The 21,716-nt window shown below is 40.3% G+C and overlaps 1 protein-coding gene across 5 annotated transcripts in view; it reads right to left on the reverse strand.

Annotated features, from left to right (window-relative positions):
* LOC122811292 (STAM binding protein) overlaps positions 1 to 21,716 on the reverse strand; it is a 688,610-nt gene that overhangs the window by 435,113 nt on the left and 231,781 nt on the right. For all 5 annotated transcript variants that reach the window (XM_044083041.1, XM_044083043.1, XM_044083042.1 and 2 more), the window contains one exon: positions 12,052 to 12,421. In XM_044083041.1, the coding sequence (XP_043938976.1) occupies positions 12,052 to 12,421 (370 nt within the window). The remainder of the gene's footprint in view (positions 1 to 12,051; positions 12,422 to 21,716) is intronic.

A 21,716-nucleotide genomic window follows, 5' to 3' on the forward strand; every position in this document is an offset into this window, starting at 1 on the left:
GGTTGATGTGCAGACGTATTTGATTTGGGCTCCAACGGCCCTGAATGCATCTGCCATCCAGGTGTGCACCCCGGGCATAATCTGATGCGTCTGTGGTGAGGGTCTGTGTGGCACAGGTTGTGAGAAGGGAAGACCCTTGTTGTGGTTGCATGCTGCTGCACACCAAAGAAAATCTTTCCTTAAGTTTCCAGGTCCTGAGAGTGTTGACACCAAAGGCTTTTTAGGTACCATTGTAGTTTCCTCATATGCAGCCTGGCATATGGAATGAGTAGAATGCAGAAGGCCATGAACCCTAGAGCTCGCAGGATTTTCCTTGTGGATAACTGGGTTCTGATGGCTAGTTAAGAGAAGTAGCCTGAGGGGTAGGCTTGTTTTTCTGGAGTAAGAAATGCCATCTGGGATGCTGTGTCCAGGCTGGGGGCAGAATGAAGCACTTTCAGTGGTGCGAGCTGGTGGCAGAATGAAGCACTTTCAATTTTGTAAGCAGAGAGAAGAATGAAGCACTTTCACTGTTGCGGGGTGGGAAGAATGAAGCACTTTCAGTGGAGCGTGCTGGGAGCAAAATGAAGCATTTTCAGTGGTTCGGGCTGGGGTCAGAATGAAGCACTTTCAGTAGTGCGGGCTGGTGTCAGAATGAAACACTTCCCATGGTGCTTCCGGGAATACAATTTTTTGAGTGGGGACTAGTTTGGATTTCTTTTCATTTATAGTATACCCCAGGGAGGTCAGTAGGTCCTTTACAAAGGTTAAGTGCTGTAACAGCTTTTCCTGACTTGTCTGCCTGAATCAGGCAGTCATCTAAGTAGGGATAAATTTGAATATTTCTTTGTCTGCAATAAGCAATGGCTAGAGCCAGGCATTTTGTGAAAACTCCGAGAGCAGTGGATAAGCCAAAGGGAAGCACAGAGAACTGAAAGTGCATAGATCCTGCCTTGCAACGTAGATATTTCCTGCAGGATTCCCTGACTGGGATGTGTAGGTAGACCTCTTTTAGGTCGAGGGTGGCTAACCAGGCATCCTTGGAAAGCATAGGAAGAAGCTACTGGAGGGTGAGCATTTTGAATTTTGGTATCACCAGGAAGGTGTTTTGAATTGATAGATCGAGGATTGGGCGACAGGTGCCCTCTTTTCTGGGTACCAGGAAAAGTCTGGAATAGAAACCTTGGCCTATCTGGTCTGCAGGAACAGGCGGTATTGCCTTCATGTAGAACAGGGAGTGAACTTGTTTTTTTGGCCTCTGCCCAGTGGTTTGAAAGAAGATCTGGGAGCCCTTTTCGGGTTGGCAGAGTGTGGAAGTAAAATTTGTATCCCTGGGACACTATGTTGAGGACCCATCGGTAGTTGGTAATAGAGGCCCAGTTGTTTGCATGGGAGGAGAGTTTTCCTCCTACGGGCACAAGAGGTGGGCAGAAGTAAGGGGTGGAGGTGTAAAGTCATTATGAGTTCTTTCCATAAGGAGGTGGCTTAGCACTCCCTGTTTTTGAAGTGGAGGAACTCCATTGCTTAGATATCTGCGTTCCCTGGGACTGCTGTCTGGGGTTCTGCTTCCCCTAGGTCTTGTCTGAGCTGGCCTGGAAGGGGCCAGAAAGGACCAGTGCTTTGATGGGCAATGCCTACTGAACCTCAGAGGCTGGACCTGTAAGAAGTCTTTAATTGCCTGCATAGATTTAACTTTCTCTTCCATCATTTTTAAGACCTCTGCTGCCTTGGTGCCAAACAAATTATCTTTGTTCAATGGTGCGTCCAATAGTTTTGATTTGACATGGTCTGGCAAGGTCTGTTCCTTAAGCCAAACATGCCTTCTAAGCACAGAACCAGTGACTGCTGCCCTGCAAAATGCTTCTAGGGTGTCAAAGCCACATTGCAAGGTGCGTTTAGTAACTTGGCTTGCAGAATGCATAAGTTCCTGTAATTCTTTATTTTCTGCACAAGCAGGAAAGGTAGACATTTTTGTTTGAGGAGTTCCATGGTATGCTGCTGGCATTTCAGCATGGGGAATTGACAGTTTAGTGCTCTAATGGCAAGAGTTGCAGAGGTGTACACGTTTTTACACCATCTGTCTAAAGCTCAGGAATCCCTGTCCGAGGGGGTGTGATTTTTAACTGTGGTTGCTTTTATTCCTTTAGGTCCTTGGGAGATGACCTCTGGGTCAGCCATAGGATTTTTGAAAAGGAATTTGAGAGAGTCAGGGACTCTGTAATACCTGTCAGGTTTCCTGGGAGCCGGCGGAAGGGTTTCAGGAGTCAAACTGGATTCCATAAAGACATCTTCCACAACATCCAGACAGTAGGAATGGCTGTGCTGTGGTAAATCTAAGAATTCCCTGAGTCTCTTTTTGGACTGAGGGTAGTCCTGACATTCCCATCGGAAATGCTTCCTTAAAGTATGTAGGGTTTCACCAAATGAAAAATCCTCTGGAGGAGAGGCAGAAAGAATGGATTCCTCTGCATCTGAATCCTCATAAGCAGAAAGAAGTTCCATGTCTTCATATTCAGAAACCTCAGAGTCATCAGACTCCTGGTCAGATAAAACTGCTGGGGACAAGTCTCATTTTCTTTTGGAAGGGGTAGGTTGGCTTCCACTAATAAGCATGAGAAGGTCTTCCGCCATTTTAAGCATTTGAGATTGAGCCAAGGAAGCAGGTGCCTGCGTTTGGGTTGTTCTTTTTAGGCATAGTTCGTACCCTGGGCCTTAGAACCTCTGCAGTTTTAGAAAGAACTGAAGACGCAAAAGAAGTCGTCGGTTTGTGTCGAGTATCGATAGTGAGAAGAACTTCCTTGGAAGCCAGTGCCTGCTCAGCGATTCTGGACCCATCCAAGGTAGAGACATCCACAGGATCCTTAGTCAAAGAAGAGTCTCGCAGCATACCGGACTCCGAAAGAGTCTTGGTAGTGGCCTGAAAATACACAGAAGTGGGCATCAGGGGCTGTGAAATCACCTCACTGAGGACCGGCAAACTGACGACTAGCTTAATGGAAGCATCAGCAGCAGTTTTGGACCTGTGCAGTCTGTCTCTGTCTTTATCCTTACGTTTTTTCAGAAGATTGGTAGTCGGATGGCTTATTAGATTAATAGTTTGGGACAAAATTATTTGAGAGAGAATACAATAAAAAATCAGACCAGTTAATATGTGGAATCTGCTGACACATGGTAAACTGTATTACAGCTGAGTGATGCAATCCACTGTTAATCGATAAGGCGGGTCTAGTGGTAAAGCTGTTGAATTGTCACCTGTAGCAAAAGTTACCTGGGCTTAGAAACAGACTCTGTCCATGAAGGGCCACCCTAGGGGCAAAGGACAAAGTCCTAAAGCAACTTCTCATTTTTTGAAATAAGGGAAGAGGTTATTAACCCCCAGTTGTAGACTGGAAACTCTCCTCGATCCTGCTAAATTAATGTAAGCTACTGTTGTGTTCAGAAAACTGCAGCTGGTTTCAGTGCAAATCTATCACCTCCCTTACAAAGGTTAAAATTCCCTCTCCTTCCTGGCCAATGCCTCAGCATAACACCATGCATGCATGTATCAACATTCATTCCCCATTTCAGCTTGCACCAGGACCCTGTCTATAAACAGTAACTAGCAAGGAAACCTTGTTGCTGCAGTACATTTGGATAGATTATTCCATGCAAGCTGTATCAGGGACCACTAAGGAGTTATCAAGTAGCAGACAAAAAGTCACCATCAAGTAAGTGATCAGAAGAACTGCTGGGATTGTAAATGCAAAAAGTAAATACAGTAAAGCTTTGGGGGGAGAAGGGAGGGACCAACAGATATTTTACTAGCTGCACATGTAATGATGTACAACCAAACTACAGATGGCAGTGGAAAGTGGAACTTAATGGTTGGGACAGACTTGCCTAAATGTTGAAGTTTAACTCAATGAGCATTAAGTTATATTTCTGTGACTTAAAATTCCTTAGCAGTGTTTCCCAGTCATTTAATGGGACAACTAGAGTGTTACTCACCCTGTAATTGTTTATTCCCTTATTAAGTACTTCTCTTTTCACCATGGTTGCATGACTATGGAGCATACATCTAAACCTCTCAGTGCAAAAATATGGACAAACCCAGAAAGGGGGGGCAAAGGCCTAAAAACAGAGACAAAATTTAAATATTGCTCCTAAAAACTTAGAAAGTTGTTAGAAAACTGGTTTTGCATTAACATGTATTTTCTGAAGGATATATAGTCTAAAACTCAAATGTCTGTCATTATTTAGTATTATTTAGTGACTTCAATCTTCAATGATTTGCCAGAAAACCACAACTTTTATGAGGAACAGACCAAAAATATAAGACAAAAATCTGGACAGTCTGTGAAAATCTGTACAGCTGAGAGGTATGCGGGCATGGAGTCAGCATGTAAATAAAGTAACTGTAGGTGATTTTCACAGGCTTGACTGTTCAACCAGTTGTAATTGACTTAATTAGCACCTGAAGGAGTTGACACTCAGGGCTCTCGAAGGAAACCGGATGAGTTACACCAAGTCACAGGAAAATGTTGGATACAGAATGGAGAGTATGGGTGAAAGGAAGGCTTGCCTTAGGAGATATGACACAACACATTAGTTAAGCACTGACCTGAAAGTTAGCAAACTTGAGTGGTGGTGGTGGTGGTGCAGTACTAGAGGAAGTTGCATGCATCTGGACATCTACCTCTATAGCATACTAGGGTAAAACTCCTGCTATGACCCAGACACAACAGTTCACACAGAGGCTTGATGACTGAAAGACCAGGAAGGAGATGGTGGGAGTAATCAGCTAACACTTGTTCACTAAACACCTGGGTAGGGAGTGTTGGCTTCTAGTCAATCACCATGCAAGTGGAGGTTTCACTGCAACAAAATTGTCAAAACTGAGGACACAGCTTTGGCAATCCCAAGCCAATAATGGTAGCATTCATTAACATGTGGGTGGAAGAAATGACTACCTTGTGTTTATCAAGTGCATTCATCAGCCATAATTAAGTGGGGTTCCAGCCTCATCTGAAACACCATTGTTGCTGAGATGCTGACAAGCACCTCAAGATGGCTGTCACCTACATGATGGGAGAGTGTATAGACTCAGGACCCGTAAAGATAGGCTTGACAGATGGCAGGCACAGAGGCAAAAAAGAACCTAGAAAAGAATTATATACATCGGGAATATGGGGTACAGTGTGGAGTAAGGGACAGTCCTATATACATGTTTGTTTATGACTGCATCTTGTGCAGTTTTAAAGGAAGATATCTTGACAGAATTTTTTCTGGATTCTTTGATTTCGATGGAGGTGTGTTTGCTACAATACTTTCATATACCTAAAAATAAACCATGCCAGATTATGACTTTGAAATATAAGAATGAATATGTGAAACAAACCTATGTGCTTGAGCTGCTGGCTTAGAAATCACATGAGCATTCTGGCAAATATAATGCTCTCTACATCAGTGACCTTTACAGTACTAATTCTTTTTTTATTAACACTTTCATTAAATTATCACTTAAGACACAGGCACAAACATATTAGTAGAAAACAAACCATATTAACATTTTTCATTTACATACATTATACATTATGTTTTCTTTCTTTATAATAACAATTATTCAGTCCACCTTTACAAAACTTGATGAATTCCTGCCTTCCCTTAAAGCTCAGTCCTCCACCTGAACATTATTCTGCTTGTATTGTTCCCACAAATTCCCTTTATTTCTATGTCATTTGCTCCTTCCCTTTTCTAAGATCTCACTTTCAGTTATTTTCTTTCTTTTACAATATTTAATACTTCAAACACTGTTGGTTTAGATTTTGATTTTCTAGTTATACAGCATTAATTCTTTGAAGGACAAAGACTTGCTCCTCTGGAAAGGGAGGGCGCTCTGTCTTCTGATGCAGAGGAAAGAGCTACAATATACTATTTATGATGGTAGTAGCATGTGTTTAGCAGGATAAACTAAACTGAGAGATTCTTACTCTGACTGGAGGGATACACTGCATCATGGAGTGGACAGAATCAGTGCATTACTGTTCAACAATTACTTTTTTTTCCCTTCATCCCCAAAATCTGCCAAATGGCTTCCCAACCAGCAAACTATTGATACATCCACTCTTCTTCTCCATGGGCAGGGTAATGGCCCTATTATTCCATTGTCAAGATGGAGGCCTGAAAGGTCCATTACCCTCACAGGAAGGAATCAGGAAAAAACTTATCTACCAGATGCAGAGACCCCTCCCCAGCCCGGACAGGACTCCCTCTTGCTGGAGGAGTGCAGCTTCAATAACTGATGCTCATAAAGGGCACATGCCTGCTGCGATATGGGCTAGCTCATTAGCAAGGCTGCAGACCTCTGATGCAGAACAGAGCCACACAGACACTTGCTCTGTAGCAGATATCAGTCAAGCAGTGAGCCTAGTAGCCTCCCTCCTTCCTCGTCACAGGATGGGTGAACCAGGGTTGGGCACCCACTCCAGTCTTTCCCACATGGATCATCTAGCACCTATGCAGCTAAACAAAGATCGATCATTTGGTTGTAGTTAGGATTTCATCTCTCTATGCATTGGAGCTTGAACATTATGCCTCACAAGTTATATGCTGAAGCACATGCACTGGTGGTTTGAGCAATCTCTAAGACAGGGTCCATTGTTACATGGCAAGCATATCACCAAGTGTACACATACACATTGCTGGACTGTACACCCATTTATAAGAAAAACACAATCCAAAAAACCACAAAACTCAGAAGTCACCAGGTGAGGTAAAAGGAAGACTTCTTTATTCCATAACACAGCATACGTTCTGGTACCTCGGCAATTCGCCTTCATCGAACAATTATCATCAAACTGCATCTTCCTTTTAAATGCTTCTCAATTAAGCAATTAAATCATTAAACTCTTCACGTTATTTAACTAATCATAATACAATTCATGAAATATCATTAAATACAAATTTTAAATATACAATTATCATTCCAAATATTTTTTTCATATAAATATAATTAAATATTTATTACTACTGAAAGCATAAATTTAAACATAATAATAATACAAGTAGCGAAAACTATTAAATATACTAAATATATCATAAATATGACTTATTTTTAAATTACTAAACATTCATACTTTTTTGGAAAAATAGACATTCAAAATTTCATAACACAAGCCCAGTTTCCAAATTCATGCCCCTAGGGTATAATGTGTGGTATCCCAATATCATTTTGTGTTCTAATCTACATAGTGCACTCCTGAAATTATCTGCACATATATGGGGTCTAGCCAACACACTAAATAAAAAAACATCCACATTCCCATTATGTGCATTAATAAAATGGGAGGCTACTGGACTATCCATATTTCCCCTTCTTATATCCCCTAAATGTTCCAAGATGCGCACTTTAACCTTTCTCGTAGTTTGCCCAATATACCATATAACTGTGTACTACAATTGCATCCCAAAATGTACACTATCCCTGATGATTGACAATCGAATTTTTCAAATGCAAAATATCTTTTGCCATTAATGTTGAGTCCATGCATATTTTTAACTTTCACACATACCGAACATCGACCACAACGATACATCCCAACATCCCCATCAGTAAACTTGATTAACTTTCTATTTAGCAATTCTTTCAAATTCGAGTATCTCCCATAAGAGAATGTAATATGTTTAAGAAATAATGCCCCACATTTGGATCATCACAAACCACATGCCAAAATTCTCTCATAGCTTGTTCAACCATTAAAGAGAAATTAGAAAATCTAGATACAAAAAATATCCTATCCTCTGCTGAACTAGTTGGCATGTGAAAATACTTTTTATGGTGTCTACCCCCTCCAAAATTCCTAGTTCGACATACTTTATCTTTAATATTTAAAAGTCTGATGCTATCATATCCCCTTGAAGTTAGTCTAGTGACAATTTCTTCACAAGCACCTTCCCATAAATCGACCTATGAAGTGTTTCTCAAAATTCTTTTGAATTCTCCCTCTGGTAAAGCCTTAATCAAATGAGGTGGATGCATACTAGTGGCATGCAAGAAATTATTTACTGCTGAAGGTTTCCTAAAAGATTTGAATTGTACAGTATTCTCCTTTCCTATGTAAAATTCCACATCCAAAAAGGAAATATTACATCGAGAGTATTGTGCAGTAAATTGTAACCCATGAGTGTTAGCATTCAAACGTACTATGAATTGTTCAAACATACATGTTTCACCCTTACAAATAAAAATGAGGTCATCAATGAAGCGTTTGTAAAAAACAACATTATTTACAAAAAATTTGCATTGAAACATGAATTCTTTTTCAAATTCACCCATATAAATGACAGTGTAAGCGGGTGCAAAAGCTGCACCCATCGCTGTTCCTTTCTTCTGTAGAAAAAAATCCTTGTTCCATACAAAATAATTATGTGTAAGACTAAACTCTAACAGACCTAATAAAAATGTAGTACGTGGTCCCTCTCCCATCATTTTCTGCATGGCTTCAAGACTCCATCTTTTCCCAATATTGGTGTACAAGGATGATACATCAACTGTAGCCCAATAATAATTCTGTTCCCATTTCAACCCATGTAGTGCTAAACATACATCCTGGGTATTTTTTACATGCAAAACAATTTTGGGTAAATACTCAAACTGAAAATCCAAAAATGTATTCACCCTTTCAAGATAAGAACCAATGCCTGAAATTATGGGTCTACCAGGGGGATTGACCAAACTTTTATGAATTTTCGGAATGATGTATAAATATGGGTGACAAGGTTCCATAACTGTTAACTTATTAATATCTTTACTAGAAAGAAAACCTAATCTCTCCCCTCTTTACAACAATTCCATCAATTCCTCTGAGAATTATTTGAGAGGGTTCTTATTTAATTTAACATATGTTTCATCTCCTAGTAAAGCATTAACAACACCTTCATATTTCATGGTATCCATAATTACCCAATTTCCTCCCTTGTCAGCCTGTCTTATGGTTATATTTCCCAGGTTAGACCTAAGCTCTTTAAGGGCCAACCATTCCATTTTATTCAAATTAAATTCCTTATTTGTCCTGCGAAATTCATCACATCTTTTCTCAATGCAAGAACACACTATAAGTTCAAATGCATTGATCGCGAACGAAGATTTTGGAGGGGAAAATTTACTAACACTAGTAAACCTTAGGACCTCAATTCGACCATAGTCTGCTCCAAAATTGTCACCACCACAATTAACACCATCATAATATGCCATATTAACTTCGACACCATCATCATAAATCATCATCTATTGTGTCATTATTAACATTCTCCCCATTTAAAGAACTTTCAGAAAAGTACACCTTTAAATTTAACTTTCGGACAAACTTTTTCACATCTAATATAATATCAGCAAGTTCCGGTATCTTAGTTGGCACAAATTTAGTGCCTTTAGATAGAACACAAAACATTTCATCAGACAAAGTCATCTTTGAAAGATTTACCACATTTAAATTATTATTCAAAGAGCCAGAATTGTCAACAGGAATATTCCTGTTGGCATCAACAACAATGAGATCTAATTTACTGTTCGCAATAGTCCCGGAAGAGTTCTCAAAACAGTCCCCATCTAAACTTCCAAGCACAGTGTGATCAACGGTCTTCAGTGTACATTTATCAGTCAGTCCCCTCACAACAAGCGGACTCGCAGATCTTATTTTGAGTTTTTTGTCACAGCATGGGACATACTAGGCGTTTTACTCTGATATCTCCCTGACCTAGTCTGTACATTAGAGTAAAACTTACGATTGTTTTGCGCGCCCTTTTGTCCTTCTGTCGAACCATTTAGGCTTTCCACAGCAATATCCTCAAAGGAAACGCTTTTGCGACTCATGCTCATCTAGGCTGAAGAAACTGACGAAACCTCTTCACTTCCTGTGGAACGTTTAAAATATTTCCGAGAAGGGCGCCGCCCCTTCCTTGGCCAATTATAGATTTGATTGGACCCATAGTCCTTAATGTCCCGATTTAGTTTTGATTTTTTTCTCTCAATAACATCTTTTTCCATTTTTTCTAACTTATCGTTGATAATCTTAAAATTGGCTTGAAACGTACTGGGGGCCAGGCTGCCGGTTAATTCATGCTGCATGGCAATGATCTTATCATGCAACATTTCAGTTGCTCTCAAGTGCTTTTTTATCAAAATTTTCAGCCAAATTAAACAACAGTCATGAGCCGCTTGCCGCCACTCAAGCAGCAAATCATTTTCTTCCTCATTAAAACCACCCGCTGGCAATTTGTCTATACACAAACCCCTCAGGGTAATGTTCAAGGCTACATATTTCTCAAGTAATTTCAAATCATAAAACAAAGTCATTTCCTTTGACATGAGCTGTTCTAGGCTCACAAAATACTCTGAATTAGTTTCATTCGCTACCCATACATCAGTAGCAATAAATCTCCGTTCCCTTTCCTTCACCAACTCAGCAAACAGATTCTCACTAGCACGACCTCCTCTCAAATCTTCCATCATAGAAAAACCAGATGAAACCGCAAGAAAAACACAATCCAAAAACCACAAAAATCAGAAGTCACCAGGTGAGGTAAAAGGAAGACTTCTTTATTCCATAACACAGCATACGTTCTGGTACCTCGGCAATTCGCCTTCATGGAACAATTATCATCAAACTACATCTTCCTTTTAAATGCTTCTCAATTAAGCAATTAAATCATTAAATGCTTCACATTATTTAACTAATCATAATACAATTCATGAAATATCATTAAATACAAATATCAAATATACAATTATCATTCCAAATATTTTTTTCATATAAATATAATTAAATATTTATTACTACTGAAAGCATAAATTTAAACACAATAATAACACAAGTAGCGAAAACTATTAAATATACTAAATATATCATAAATATGACTTATTTTTAAATTACTAAACATTCAAACTTTTTTGGAAAAATAGACATTCAAAATTTCATAACACAAGCCCACTTTCCAAATTCATGCCCCTAGGGTATAATGTGTGGTATCCCAAGATCATTTTGTGTTCTAATCTACATAGTGCACTCTTTTATAAGGTCAGAGTAGTGGTAAATAGTGTCAAGTCACTATCAGGTACACAAATGAAACTGTAGGCCATGTAATAAGACCTCTTTGTTTGATGCAAGTGGTGGATCAAACGGCCAGAAACTGCATGAGAAGGCCAATGACATAACAAAAGACATAAGATGGAGAAAAACATGGCAGGTTCATGGATCTTTTTAGACTTCATGCCTTTTTTTCTTTTTACAAAAGTATCCCTTAAGACCAGCCACATTTCAGATGCAGCCTCTGTGCCATCTGTATGCAATTTGCATGTGTCACAATGCACTAGCAAAGTCTCAGGTATCTCAAACAGATAACCAACAGTTCCAGTCATACATATATACTGGACACCAGCAAAGGATCTACGACTTTCATAGCTAAGAAGCAAGTATCAAAAATGATGACTGAGCAGTGTTTACAGAATTCATATACTCAGAATTCAAAACTCAGGGTTCAGTTACAGTACATCAGAGCTATACAGGTAGCAAACCACAACTTTTTACTTTTCCAGTGTGTGCTTAAAATGTTTAAAATTCTTAGAGACCACTTCCTTCCCCGATATTATTTTTCGCAAATCCTGAGATACTGTCATCATCACAGCACTTAATTTCTTCTTTATTCAGTAAGCAGAATAATGCAAAAATAGTTTGAGAAAAAGATACCAAGTCAGGGACACTTAAAATGCTGGTAATACTTACTCAGCTAAGTGACACCATTAACGTGCATTTCTTGAAAAAAAAAATCAACAACTGGAACTAACTGTTTTATTATAAATCACAGATTATATTAAAGGAATGGAAATTTTTAAGTGAAATTTTGAGATACGTGACAGACATGATCACTACTACTAACATACCAAACACAGTGTTAATGTAAAATCATAATTGGGGGTGTTAAATGAGGGTATTGGACTGCTGTATCTGCTGCCAAGAGCTCGGACAGAAAAATAGGATAAACGTTTTAGATATGACACAGGTGCCATTATTTCTCTGAAGAAATACTTGTACTTACTATTGTACATGCTCCCAAAGGCTCTTGGCTTAAGAGATCTATCTACAGCAGGTGGTCCTGTTGGTGTAAATCTACTGCCAGGTAACACAGGTGCACTTGGGGACTCATTGCCTGGGTGTACAACAGGTGGTCTATCTACGCCAGCTATTAAAGGACCTTCTTCAGATTCTGAACTTTTTCTAAGTTTTCCAAATTCTTCTAAGACTCTTAACCGCTCCTTTTCAAGCTCTTTGCGGCGCAGCATCTCTTCAAAGGCATCAAGCTGTTCTTGTTCCAACTGTTGCTGCTTCATCAAAGCAACCCTTTGTTTCTCCTCTTCCAGCATTTTTTGACGGGTCATTTTCTGGGCAAATTTCTCCTCCTCTTTTTTCTACCAAAATGAAAAAGACCAATTACCTACAAAGAAATCTTACAATAAAATTACCTACAGGGAGCTTAAGGAAGGTAAACAAGTACAGAGAGACATTAAGTAAAAACTCATGTTATTTCACGTCATAAAAATCAATATTAAGCAGAAACTTATACTTAATAAATCATATAAAACATGTATGCTTGTAAATTACTTTCAGCAAGTGCTGCCCACTATTGTTGACAGGCCTGCCCTCCATGTTTAACATTCACTATCTGTGCAAACCTCCTCTACCCGAAATGTTATCTATATAGGGCCACTTTTTAGATTAACCCTGCTAATGACACACTGCCACTCTCTTGAAGTACGGAAACTCAGAGCGACTTACAGTAAGACATCCAGACAATATTTGTTGGAAATACAAGAAAAAGGGGATAGTTATTCTACATCTTAGCCATCTGAAATATAAGCTTTGATCTTACTGCTTTGATTGATATCTTAGCCTGTTTAAAATTGTAGCTAATCACTGACGTGCTTTATTCATTTACTCGATCCACGGTGTTTACTTTATTTATGAAAGATAAGACTTGTGGGTAACATGGTACAGTGGGCTGTTATGACGATAGACAATTAGACCAACCAACTATAATGTGTAATTTCTAATGAGAAAGCCCATTAGGTTTTGGATGAAACTGTTTTAGAAAGCCCTAAAAACAAACTATGGACTGTGTCTACTGTCACTCAAAATAAGTGACAGGCTGGAGGAATTTATTGGTAAACCTCAAGAAACCATATCTCAAAGTGAAGGTGTTAATGCTTGAAAATATCAGTCTAAAATATACTGATGTTAAAGACAAGTTCTTTAAAAAAAAAAAAAAAAAAAAAAAAGCCTTCGGTAAAGTTAACCTAATGCAGTTGGTTAACCGTTTCATGGCAATGAACCCTGTGTTATTTATTTAGTACATTCAAAGATGTTCATTAAGTTCAACAAATTAAGTTTTAAGGAAAGGTTCTTCAGCAAATATCTATTCAAGAAAACTTCTAAAAGAGGCAGCACAAGTCACTAAGTATCAGCAATGGACAAAATAAGCAAGACAACTTTTCTCTCTTACCATTGAGCTCAGACTGACAATGGCTTTTCAAGCACTACAGAACAGCAAAAATTAGAATCCCAAAGTAGAAACATGTTATCACACTGGCTTGACAACTGTAGTATATGTTTTGCATGGACTATGGTACTGAATGGTGCCTAAAGACTTTTACTTCATTTGCAAAAACAAGCAGTCACTGAGTGGGTCCTTACAAAATTCTGTGAATGCCACCACAAAACATGCATGTAAAATAAAAAATGACAGTCAATATAGTGTCTATATGAAAAATGTCTCGCATTTGAAACAGAAGCTCCTGCACTATGTGGAGTTTTTAATATTAAATTTCTTTTTTTTAAACCTTCAGTTTAAGTCAAATCTCTCTTACTCCTCTGATTTATTTATTGTCCAACAATGGAAAATGCAAGCATGAAATCTATTTTCAAAGCCATGTGATCTGAACTCAACAGACAATTATTGCACTTTGTCAGTGCACACAATATGATAAGGTATGCTAAATAAGTGTGTAAATAACTTCCTGCACTCGCTACTAGGCAGACATATGAGGTTTAGAGCTGGCTTTACTTCTCCAGCTTGTCCTCTTCCTCCTTATCATCATCAGCCGGTGAAAACAGCTCAGCAGTGGATCTAGTCTCCCGGAAAACGTGTTCAGTGCATTTTAAGTGCATTCAGCATGGTCTAAACTCCTCCCACCCAGGAAAGCAATCAGCTCGGTGAAAATGGCTCAGCAGTGGACCTAGTCTCCCAGAAAACATGCTCAGAGCTATTAAGTGCATTCAGCACGGTCTAAACTCCCTCCAGCCCAGGAAAGCAATCAGCCCGTTGAAAATGGCTCAGCAGTGGACCTAGTCTCCCAGAAAATGTGCTCAGTGCTATTAAGTGCATGTAAGCTCCTGTGATTATTGATTATTTATACTACTAAGGTAATCAATTTCCCTACCTGCGCTACAGAATTTGTACTTAAACTCCATTTAAATGTGGTCTACCTGAGCCCCGACGGTGTGCACACTCGCAGGGATACCCCGATTTCCCCAGTAGGTGGCAGCAAACCTCCATAATTATTTCTCTGACTATCCAGTACCTAACACAACCTACTTAAGATATTTCTGGTGTTAGCCATCTTAACGGTGCCCTTTCCACGTCTAGCAACCCTCTGATCACATCTACCTTGTGTGTCATCCTTATACTTTTACCTATCTACTTAGTTTAACTAGAGAATATCAGCAGTCACTACAACACTATCAGTGTTCTGCCCTCACTTCCGCTCACTGATACTTTTTTGGTGCTCACCTCTGCTGGGGGTCTGTACCCGCTCCGTTCGCCCTACGGGTTCCCTCCACTCACCTACCCTACCTCCAAATCCCACCCACCCCCCACTACACCTGAACTTGTACTTCTCCTTAGTCACCTGACATACTTCCTGCTCCAATCATCTCTCCTAGCTAATTCTCAGTACCTCCTACTTGAACCCCCACACCCATTACTAGAATTTACACACCAGACCCCCACCTCCCCCTCACAGCAACAAACACTACTTCAGCCTTTCCAAGATAAGCTACAATGCAAGTCCTGCTACCCTTACACCTACTAGCCCTCACCCCCCTAGCCTACATTACATCCATACAAACTAGCTTACCCCTAGACAGCACCTCATTCCACACAACACATACTGGAAAACACATCAACTCCCACATATATTTTACAATCTGTCCAACACTATTTCACATTAGCATTATGCTATACACTCCTAATATCCACCTATCTACAACTATCAATAAGAAAGCAGTATATGTATCCCTCTCAAACCTAACCTATGCTATCAAACACATATTCAAATTCAGAAAAAGACTCCTTATCGCTGGTGACATACACCCAAACCCAGGGCCCTCTTTCACTGACCTCCCCAATAGAGCTCAATCTGATCTACTAATAATTAATATCAATACTAGAAGATCTATATGCTTTTATTATTCATTACTCTCCTGACAGTCTAACCATTACGGAGTCCTGGCTGAAACCACATATCCCTAGTGATGAAATTCTACCACCAGGTTACAACATCTTAAGGCTAGATAGAAAAAATAGCAAAGGTGGTGGAGTCGCAATTCTATTCAAAAACGAAATAAACCTCCAGCCATTTCATACCCCTTTACCAACATTTCAAAACCCCAAAATCATAGGCTCTATCCTACCAATAAACAATGATAAAAAAATTAACATCCTTTGCTGCTACATTCCTCCTGGGAATAACTCTCCAGCCATAGAAGAAATCCTTCAATGGTTGAATCAAAACTCCCCTCAAGAAACAATTTTATTAGGTGACCTCAATACTGACTGGCAAGCCTGCAACTCCAACAACCAAACTAACAATATTAACCTCTATGTTTTCACACAACTAATTCAAGAACCCATCAGATTAGACAAAAAAAAAACGTAAATAAACCATTATTGATTGGACACTAGTAAATAGCCTCAAACATCACTATCAGACTGGATGCTTACCTCCTGATGTTCTCAGTGGCCATCTCTCCACTTTCCTCCTAAGGAAACAAATTAATACTCCTAAACCCATAACCTACAGACACATCAGGGGTGATCGTAACTTAACCCCAGACAACCTAAAAAACATTCTACAGCAATGTAACTGGCAGCCTCTAAGAACCCTACACCTAGATCAGACTGTACACTATTTTAATAATATGTTTATCTCAGTTCAAAATTCCATTGCACCAATAAGAAAGATAAAAACCAAAGCAAACTATGCTCCATGGTTAAATAGGGACACAAGAGCCCTACTAAAACCAGAGACAAGGCCTGGAAGCAATGGAAACAAGAAAACTCAGATCATACCAAGCAAAAGCATATGAATCTAGCCAAAAAACAAACTAGACAACAAAACTACTTCCTAGGTCTCCAAAACAAACACTCAAAAAATCCCCCAAAATTTTAGCATAGTATCAACTCCCTACTAAAACCTGGTACAATTGCCACCCCCATCCCTACCTTCCCTATACTAACAGCAAAGATATAGCTTCCCAGCTTAACTGTTATTTCATAAACTCAATCCAAACTCTGTCCAACCATCTAACGAACACTAATAACTCACCAGTCACAACTGTTGGGAACCCTCCTAACAGCTCTACCAACCAACCATCCTTCTCTCTCTTTCACCTGTCCCTACATCTAAAATTAGAAAACTCCTCAAACTAAAACCTACCACACTTGCAGCAGATGGTATTACCTGCTAACTTCCTAAAAATAGCAGCTGACTCCCTATCATATCCAGTATCAATCCTAATAAACAGGTCCATTCAGAAAGCTTATGTGCCACAACTATGGAAAATATCCTAGATTATACCTCTTCACAAAGGTGGTAAATCTTACAACTTTTCCAACTATCAGCCTACAGCTATTCTTTCCCCCTTATCTAAGATCCTAGACAAATGCATACATTCACAAGTTATGCAATTCTTAAATATAAACAATCTTCTCTCCTCCACCCAACACAGATTCTGCCCTCGCCATAGTACAACTACTGCTCTTCTTTCCTTCACCAATCTGGTTAATCATCATAGAAACAGCAACAACTATGTGTCTGCTACCTTTTCAGTCCTCTCTAAAGGATTTGACATGGTCTCACACCCTAAACTACTGGATGCTCTTAACTCTCTATCTTTTACTTCTCCTACTATCCCCTGGTTCAAAAGCTACTTATCAGACAGACAACAATCTGTACAATGGCACAATGAAAGTACAGTTGTGTACACTTACCATAAATGTAGATGTTCAAGTGTATTCACTGTTGCAGTCATTACATTTGGGTAATCTGCTGGCAGGTTGCCCTCAGTCGGCCTGATTAACAAAGTCTTGGGTCCTGCGTCGGTTGCTGTCCCTTCTTACATGACGTCAAGTCGTCAGGGGTATAAAACATGCAGGCGATGCCTACCCATCAGTTTTTCTTGCCCCAGATGTCAGGTGCCCCCCCAAATGGGGAGCAAATAAAATTAAAAACACAAAAATATACCTCCAACCAAAAGCAAATACACCAAAAAGGCTTTTAAGCATAGTAAAAGAAAGTAGAGGTATAGTCGGAGAAAAAAAGTAGGGCTGGAGGGAGGGTAACCAGGGCTGCAACAGTAAATACACTCAAATCTACATTTATGGTAAGTGTACACAACTGTACTATGTTCTTCGTGTTTCACTGTTGCAGTCATTACATTTGGGTAGATTCCCAAAGCTATGGTTGGGAGGAGGAATTTATACAGCATTAGGACCAGCTATAAGGCCCTGCAAGACAGCAGTGGCAAAGCCAGCTCTGGATTTAGAGAACATTGGTAAATGATAATGCTTGGTGAAAGTATGTACAGAACTCCAGGAAGCAGCTTCTAGAATATCCCTGGGAGGAACACCTCTGAGAAAGGTTGCAGAAGTAGATGCAGACTTGATGGAGTGAGATCTGATCCCCTGGGGGATAGGTTTTCCATGGTGCTTATAGCAGAAATTAATGCAATAGCTTATCCATTTAGAAATGGTTTGTTATGAAACAGCCTTCCACTCTGCCCCAACAGCAAATGCTACTAGCAATTGTTCAGAATTTCTTCGAAATTTAGTTCTGTCCAAGTAGAATCTAAGTTGTCTGTGCACGTCCAATGAATGCAGAATCCGTTCCCCTTTGTTCTGTGGATTGGGAAAGAAGGTTGGTAAATGAATGGATTGATTAAGAGCCACACTGGAAATCACCTTGGACATGAAGGATGGATTGATCCTCAGAGATACCTTGTCCACATGAAATATGATGAAAGGCTCCACTGCCATAAGGGCCTGTAATTCAGATATCCTTCTAGCTGAAGTGACTGCTAAAAGGAAGGCTGTTTTCCAAGAAAGAAATTTTAAGTCTGCAGTAGCAGCTGGCTCGAAAGGAGGAAGAGTGAGCTTCTCCAAAACAAAGTTAAGGTCCCAGGCAGGGGTAGGAGCTCTCCTGGGTGGTCTCAAGTTCTTTGTCCCTCTGAGATACTGCTTGAGCAGGGGATAAAGAAAGAGGGGTGGTTCTGTGTTATAGTGAGCTGAAATAGCTGAGGCGTGGATTTTAATAGAGGAAAAAGACAGGCCCTTGTGAAGCATCTCAGTTAAGTACTGCAAAATCTGAGGTAAATTAGGTGCTGCTGTGCTCATCCCTAAAGATTGGTTCAAGGCACAGAATCTTTTCCATTTGACAACATAAGATTTCCTAGTACTAGGTCTTCTCGCCTCCAAGATAACATCCGTCACAGGTTTGTTGAGGGATGCTAAGGGTGAATTTGAGTTATCAGCCAGGCTGCAAGGTTCAATGTTGGAAGCTGAGGGTGCAGAATTTGGTTCTCCTGCTGAGACAGCAAGGAAGGCGTCTGAAGCAGGTGCCATGGAGATATTTGTGACACACTGCGCAGGAGTGGGTATGGCCAGTCTGGAGCAATCAAAGTCATTCTTGGTTTATCCTGTTTGACTTTTAGCAGAACTTTGGAGAGCAGAGGCAGAGTGGGAAAGGCGTAGACTGACAGGTTTTTCCAGATGAAGAAAAGAGCATCCACTTTCCAGGCTTTTTTGTGGGGAGTCCTTGTGCAAAACTTGTCCAACTGGTAGTTCTGGGGGGGAGGCAAACAGATCTATGTCTGGGCTCCTCCATTTGCTTGTCAACATGTTGAAAATCCATGGTTCCAGTTTCCACTCATGTGGGTCCATGAGATTTCTGCTTAGCTCGTCTGCCACTGTATTCAATTTTCCTGGCAGGAATTGAGCTTGTAGGTGCACTTGGTAGCTCAAGGCTGTGTTCCACAATGCCATGGCTAGTCTGCAGAGAGGGTAGGAATGTGTACCCCCCTGCTTGTTTATGTACCACATAACCGTGGTGTTGTCCATCTTTACCATTAGTTGTCCTGGAAGAATGCAGTCCTTGAAGGCTGTCAGAGCATTCGTACAGCTAACATTTATTTTTGACTGATATGTAGGTGCATTTGATTTGGGTTCCATTTGCCCTGAATGCACTTCCCCGCCAGGTGAGCCCCCCCCCCATGCATAGTCTGATGCATCTGTAGTTAGGGTTTGGACAGCAGGGGGTAGTGTGAATATCAGTCCCTTGTTTTGGTGGCAGGCCTCTGCCCACCACAGGAACTCCAGGCATAGGCAAGGTACGATAGGAATCATTGTTTCCAGGCTGTGATAATGTTGACTCCATAGACTTTTTAAGTACCACTGTAGTTTCCTCATATGCAGTCTTGCATATGGAATTAGAAGAATGCAGGAGGCCATAAACCCCAAGGCTTGCAGTATTTGTCTTGCAGATAAGCAGGGTTTTTGTGGCCACTTGTTTGAAGTTACCAAATGAATTTGCTTCTCTGGCGTGAGGAAAGCCATCTGGGTAGTTGTATTCAAGCTTGCACCCAGGAATGTAATCTGTTGAGAGGGTACCAGTTGTGATTTCTTTTCATTTATGGTGTACCCCAGACAAGTTAGAACCTTTTGTACAAACGCCAGATGATTTAGAAGTATGCCCTGGTTTTCTGCCTGAATTAGACAATCGTCCAGGTATGGATACATTTGAATATTTCCTTGCCTGCAAAAGGCAATTACTGGAGCCAGGCACTTTGTGAATACCCTGGGTGCAGTAGACAAGCCAAAGGGCAGTGCAGAGAACTGATAATGCAAGTAGCCTGCTTTGAAGCATAGGTATCTTCTGCAAGATTCCCTGATTGGGATGTGCAGGTATGCTTCTTTTAAATCTAGAGTTGCCAACCAGGCATCTTTGCCTAGCATAAGAAGTAACTGAAGAGTCAGCATCTTGAATTTTGGAATGTCCAGAAAGGTGTTTAGAGTAGACAGGTCCAGAATTGGATGCCATGATTTGTCTTTTCTGGGTACCAGGAAAAGCCTGGAATAGAAGCCTTGTCCCTTTTCCCCTTCTGGTACCAGTTGAATAGCCCCCATATTTAAGAGGGAAAGTACTTGTTTTTGAGCCTCTGCCCACTGATTTGGGGGCAGGTCTGGCCACCCGTTTGGTGTTGGCAACATGTGGAAATGAAATCTGTATCCCTGGGACACTATTTAAAACCCATTTGTCCTGGGTTATGAGTTCCCAGTTTTTTGCATGAAGAGCAATATTCCCCCCCAAAGGGGTGGCTAAAAGGTAAGTGCCTGGTAATTTTAAAGGAAAGTCATTGAGACTGTTTACCATAGGGGGGTGTCTTGTTATTTCCAGATTTGGAAGTGGAGGCCTCCCATTGCTTAGTTCTGAGAGTCCCCCTGGGATTGAAACCTGGTGCTTTTGGTGTATCTGAGTTTGGCTTGAGAGGATCTGGAAGGAGCTGGAAAGAACCAATTCTTAGTATGCCAGTGCTTACTAAATCTTGGAGGTTGCACTTGTAAGAAATCTTTTACAGTTTGCATAGCTTTAGCTTTATCTTCCATTTTTTTTAGAACTTCTTCAGCCTTATTGCCAAACAGGCGGTCTGGATTTAAAGGAGCATCCAACAATTTTGCTTTAACATGATCAGGCAGAGATTGCTCCTTAAGCCAAGCATGCCTTCTAAGCACAGACCCAGTAACAGAAGCCCTGCAAGAGGCCTCTAAAGAATCAAAACCACATTGCAAAGTATGTTTTCCAACTTGTTCAGCAGAATGCAATAAATCCTGTAAATCTTTTACACACAGTCAGAAATCAACATCATTTTCTGTTTAAGCAATCCAATAATATGCTGTTGATATTTTAACATATGAAATTGGCAGTTTAAAGCCCTGATTGCCAAGGTTGCAGAAGTATAAACCCTTTTACCCCATCTATCCAGCACCCTGGAGTCTCTATCAGAAGAGGTAGGATTTTTAGCAGTGGAAGCCTTAATGCCCTTGGGCCCCTGAGAAATGGTTTCTGGATCTGCAACAGGATTTTTGAAAAGGAACTTGTGGGACTCAGGAACCCTGTAGTATCGGTCAGGTTTACTAGGAGCCGGAGGCAGGGAATCAGGGGCCATACCGGATTCCGAAAACACATCAACAATGTCTAGTACAGGAGGTATAGCCAAAGGCCTGTGCTGAGATAGAAGAAGGAAATCCCTAAGCCTCTTTTTTGAATCAGAAAATTACTGACTTTACCAGTGGAAATGCTCCCTTAAGGTATGTAAAGTTTCCCCAAAAGAAAAGTCCTCAGGGGGGGAAGCAGAGGGAATGGAATCCTCTGC

This window comes from Protopterus annectens, chromosome 9.part0, assembly GCF_019279795.1.
Source record: "Protopterus annectens isolate FY-2018-M chromosome 9.part0, PAN1.0, whole genome shotgun sequence".
In the NCBI taxonomy this organism is placed as follows: Eukaryota; Metazoa; Chordata; order Ceratodontiformes; family Protopteridae; genus Protopterus; species Protopterus annectens.